The sequence below is a fragment of the Morone saxatilis genome, unplaced genomic scaffold (genome assembly GCF_004916995.1).
Source record: "Morone saxatilis isolate NCDOM2014 unplaced genomic scaffold, NCSU_SB_2.0 Contig4, whole genome shotgun sequence".
Taxonomy (NCBI): Eukaryota; Metazoa; Chordata; class Actinopteri; family Moronidae; genus Morone; species Morone saxatilis.
The window spans coordinates 9,560,219-9,565,663 of NW_023339984.1; the positions used below are offsets into that span (position 1 = coordinate 9,560,219).

The following is a 5,445-nucleotide window of genomic DNA, read 5'->3' on the forward strand; positions in this document are numbered from 1 at the left end:
GACTGCCAGGCCTACGACTGCCGCACCTACGACTGCCAGGCCTGCAACTGCTGCACCTGCAACTGTAGCAGTCACAAAAATCAGGACAACTTTCAGATCTCTTCTAGACACATTTACAAATGACTTGAATGATCCATCATCTGCATCTTTTAGAATTCGATCTGCAATGATAAAAGCACAGGTAAGCATTGAAATTAAATCTGCTGACTCATTTTATCAGAGCTCAAGCCCCCACTCAAAAAACTGCAATGTTAAGCTAACACTTAATGCAGCCTGTTGTTCAATATGTAAAAATTAGGTACCAAAAATAATAATAATTCAGATATTCAAATATCAATACAATAAAAAAGTAATAAATAAAAATAAAAATTAGATACTTACCAATTGCTACTGCTCCTTAAATGTAGCTATGGAGGAAGAAAACAAGACAATGAGCAATAAGGGAGTTAGAATTGGCCATTTTAGAGGAAAGGAGAAATCAGTTATACTTTATTTATTTTTATAAATACTTGGTACCTGTGGGATACTTTACTGGGAAACAAAACAGCTATATTACTGTACCCCCACAGTTTTGATGGGATTCTTTCTTTAAATGTTTCACAGAATATCAGTGTTGTTTTTCCCCAAACTTTTGTTTTCCTGTGCTGTACCCCATAAGTAAGCAGTACTTATAAGAATACTTAATGTATAATTAAAAAAAAAAGTCAGATTGTTACTACCTTGGTTCCGATAGTCTCAACAACAAAATGACACTGTAAATCATGGGCTGTATTATACTGTTACCAATTTCATCATTAAAACCAAGCATTAAGGCATACTAAAACTTACATATTTATATACCATAAAACTATGTAGTATGAAGAAACACAGCTTGCAAAATGTTTGGTGTGATGGATACCATTTGAAAAAATGTGCACACTGACCAGAAATACACATAAAGAAACATCATAGTACTGTAAAAATTAACAGTTCATTTTAAATCCAATTGTTGCCCATAACGTTTTTCTTGTATGTCTGTCTCCTGGCCTCAATTTGCTTTCTGTACTACAGAAAGAACAGAAAACACAAAATAGAAAAAGATAGAAACTACTAAACTAGACAACACTCATCTTCACGCTTGCTAGACACCATACATAAAAGTTCCCTTATTCAAATTTCCAAAAAGAATGGATTACAAAGAGATAACTGGGACTTTATCACGACAGCTTATCTCATATACACACAGTTCAGTGTTCTAGGGCAAAAATAGAAGTAAAAAGAGTTGAAATACAATTTGTTTTCTGTTTCTGCAGCTTCAACCTATCTTCCAAGAGGCATTCCCATCCTCCTTCCAGTCCTTGGATGTAGTTTCATTCAGGTAATTTGTTAAGACTTATTGTGTTACAATTGAATAGTAGTGGCCTAAATCTAATATTTCAAATAATATTTATGTGTTTTGGTTGCAGAAATGGATCAATCATAACTGAAATGGACCTTAACTTTGCAAGGACATCTGTTCCTACCAACACTCAGATTCGTAATGTTTTGATCAATGCATCTTCAATCGTCACCGGCTTCGACATTGAAGGCAGCTCCATCACTGTGAATGGCATAGGTAAGCTATAATGAGTGCTCTTTGATCAAAAAAATTTCAAAAAGTTACACATCTGTTGTTAAAACTGATTTTTTTTTTTCCTTTTCTCTCATTTACAGCTTCAAAGTGGAATAGCCACAATAGATTCAGTCTTGTGACCACATCCTGCCTTGTACTGTTGTCATGGCTACTGACAAGCCGGCAATAGCATCAATGCTGATTTCCTTTGGATTGCCATGAGAACATGACTGCCATCACTGGCATGAAAAAGGACATTCATCAGGACGTTGTTGGTAAAAATCCAAGAATCATGATTGTCTTTAGTGGTGTACGGTTTCAGGTTAACTTTTAACTTTACACTAAACTGATATTAATGACAGGGTATTCTGTATGTCTGTTGAACTCAACACATTTTTGTGTGGGAACTTCCAGAATCCTGGGCTGGACAGAATGACACAGTCAACTCTACACACCCGGTCTACTGAATCATCAGTAGAATAATAAAACTATATAAGAACACTATCTATTAAGCCAAGGGAAGTTAGAAAATGATTCATTCATCTTGCTTCACTGAGCACTGTGCTGTCGCTATATTGAACTTAAGAGTAAATTACTAATAGTTTTGTTTGTCAAATAAGTAAAATCAGCCACACTGGAAAGTAAAACCGTAAAATTAACCACTGTCTGAATGCAATTGTAGCTTTATTTTGAAACATGCAGATTGAGATATGTGAATGCTAGATTTTAAATAGGACTGTTTGTGAAGTTAGTCTTTATCTTAAGAAAGAAGGAAATGTATTTGTAATTTGTAAAAGCAAACATTCATCAAAATCCCTTTTACTTTAAAACCTATAATGATGATGATGATCTGATCTTTCTATAGTCTTCAAATGTATGTTAAATTAAGTTTCACTTGATAGCATAGCATAGTAGCATCATTACAGCTCCGCAGAGAGCATATTGTAAAGGGAAAACATGCTTTAAGTTAAATGAAGGAACAAATGCAGTTCATAGTGGGCTGGACACCCCAACCCCTAACCAATGCATAGATTTATTAAGGGTCATGGTATACCTGATATATACTTTATTTCTAAACAATTCACTGTCAATTATATTATTTATGCAAAGTGTATTTATCTAATCATGCATAGTTGCATTCTGTGAGATTCCTTGTAGTTTGTACAATTTCTGTAAGAAACTTAATGATCAGAATACAAAATCTTTGAACAATTTAAATTGTCTCTCGTGTCATGTTATGCAATTATGGCAGGTAAAGAGAAATTTTTCTCAGGGCATGTTTAATGTCCGGAGCTTTAATAAAAGCAATGGTGGTGTTTAAAAGGTAACTGAACCCTTTCGTTGACTTCATACAATAAAGTTTTACAATAGCATCTTACAATCAGTGTCAGCCTTTGTTGAGCCAGTGAATCAGGTTTGTTTCGAAAGAGAACTGCAAGTGGTGCATAGTTTGCTTTGACTATGAGATTCTTATTTATTCAAATACTGCCAGACAGTCTTAATAATTGCCTATTTCCCCACCAGAATTTCATTGCGAATAAAATAAAAAGTCATATAAAATATAGTTAATTATTTGAATACATACACAAATATGAACAATCCACAAAAGGTGGATGGGATGTATTGGGAGATCTTGGATCCTGCTATCCTTGCTGCTTCAGTGTATTGAATTGAACTGGGGCTTTTTGTTTAGTTGTTTATGAAACCAACTTAAATTAAACTTAACTTGCAGCTTTCTGCAGTCCAGGCAATGTCATGAAAACAATTACCCTGCTGGTTGTCCCCTTGTCTCTAAATTTAATGTGGGTTACATGTTGTTTGACCAAGGTCTAGAATGAATAATTAAATAATAGCATATTTATTTCAAGGGCCTTTAATTGCTATAAATAGCACAATATGATGGGGAAAAACAAATAGTTGATAGGGTCTGGGAATATGTGATGGACATTTTTTAACTTTCATTTTACATACCAAACAATTAATCAGTAATAAAATAATAATTAGTTGTAGATTTAAACTTTAGAATAACAGACCTTTACAACAACTTTAACTTTAACCATCTGTGTCAAGGTTTTATTTTGCTATTTTCTCCAAAAACTGCCTTGTGTGTGTGTGACTGCTCTCTGAGTTACGTCGATGGAATAACGCGACCAAGGCTTTGGAAAGGTTATTTTTGTATCTGATGATCAGCGGAACCGGAAGAGGAATACGCATGGATTAGTGTGTTTACAACTCTCATCATCCTGGGTGCACCCGGCATCCCCCCGCTGTCCAAAACAGACCCATGCAATTTGCATTTGCAGGCTGGTGCTGGGGTAAGGACACAACGTATCTTATTTTTGTTTTTTTAACACAGGATTGTTTTACTTTCTTAGTGGGTGACTAGGGCTTGTTATTGCGGACTAGCTGTGTGATAACTGCCGCAGCGTCGGGCCACCCACCATCTGTGGAAGTGGGACAAGGGAACAGATGGCGCATCCAAGCCGGCCTGCAGGGCTGCCGACGCTGACGGTTAGGACAGCACTGGGGATGAGTATCAATCATTAAAAATACAAGGCTGTCGTTGGCTGTTGCAGAGTGTGTTCTTGCAGACTTGGCGATGCCAGAGTGACTTGGGAGAAGAGCGTTTTTTGACGGGAAGCATCGCAAGATTGACCAAATTGATGCGCGACGACTCTACCACTGGCATAAACTTAATCCCCTATTTTGACGTGTCTCCGCCTCGGTGAACAATGGTTGACAACCGCTACGCTACGGCTCTGGTCATCGCCTGTGTGCTGAGCATACTGGCCACCGTGTACCTGTCTGTGGCCATCGGGACGCAGCACTGGTACCAGTACAGCAGCCCCACCGTGCGCGGGGAGGCCAACGTGTCCGAGCTGCGCTCCCTGTATGAGGAGTTCATGGACGGGGAGTTTGACGAGAAAACCTACAGCGACACCCTGTTCCGCCTCAACGGGACCGTGGGCCTCTGGTGGCGGTGTGTGCTCGTCCCTGCCAACACTCACTGGTACAAAGAGCCAGGTATGAGTAAACAACCTGCACAATGACACTATAATGTCACTTCCTCAGACGGAACCATCCGTTTCAGTCGCACAGGTTCCAAACAATAGAGCTGCTCTTCAAGTTTGAGCCCCTCCTTGCTTCAGGTAGATGCCACCAGGTGTGGTCCATTTCCCCAACATCTATGAGCTGTATGGCGGGAATGTATGTATTTATTTTTGGATTATGGATGCCCCACCCATTATTTGTCCCTCTTGTGTATTGACCTTACATCCAGTCAGGAAGCCTATACCTGGCTATCTTTGAAGAAGTCAGACACTTACCGCTGTTCTGGAGGTTCTGGATTCATTAAACAGGACATTTCAAGGGTTTGCCCAAATGGGCAGTGGAGGTGGTAAGCGGGCAAAGTGGGCAACTACTAGGCTAGTTGTATGTATCCGTACTCTGAGTGGGCGTGGCTTTATTGGGGAAATGGGCGGAGCCAATATACAGATCTTACTTTAAGCCTGAAATTAATGGGTTGATCAGAAGTTGCTATGTTTATTAGACAGCTATTTACAGACTTTAGCTGCAGAGCAATGTTTTTGTTCACAAGACTAAGAGAACTATTTACAGAACAAGCTTTTTTAAAGTAACAGTTGCTATATTTACGATATTGACACATTTTACTCGTTTGAAACTCGTAAAAAGTAAATTATCTGTACCGTATACTTGTTTCAGCTGAGTACTCGCTCTACCCAGGCAACTACCTATGGGCCCTAAAAGCCTCAGGTTTACTCCGTATCATAACAACATAATTTGATTACTCCCAAATCTGTTGGAAGTTTTAACCACATAAGTTCAATATCACC

At 38.4% G+C, this 5,445-nt stretch overlaps 1 protein-coding gene and 1 long non-coding RNA gene across 2 annotated transcripts in view; both read left to right on the forward strand.

Moving 5' to 3' along the window:
* The first annotated feature begins 6 nt into the window (after positions 1-6).
* LOC118337783 lies at positions 7-1,578 on the forward strand. The gene is made up of 3 exons (XR_004797188.1): positions 7-181; positions 1,293-1,357; positions 1,446-1,578. It is a non-coding gene; the product is annotated as an uncharacterized LOC118337783 (long non-coding RNA).
* A 2,257-nt stretch (positions 1,579-3,835) lies between these two features.
* Positions 3,836-5,445, forward strand: part of LOC118337784 (claudin domain-containing protein 1-like) — a 6,544-nt gene continuing 4,934 nt past the window's right edge. The window contains exon 1 of the mRNA XM_035674894.1: positions 3,836-4,615. Coding sequence (XP_035530787.1) covers positions 4,324-4,615 — 292 coding nt within the window. The 5' untranslated portion in view covers positions 3,836-4,323. The remainder of the gene's footprint in view (positions 4,616-5,445) is intronic.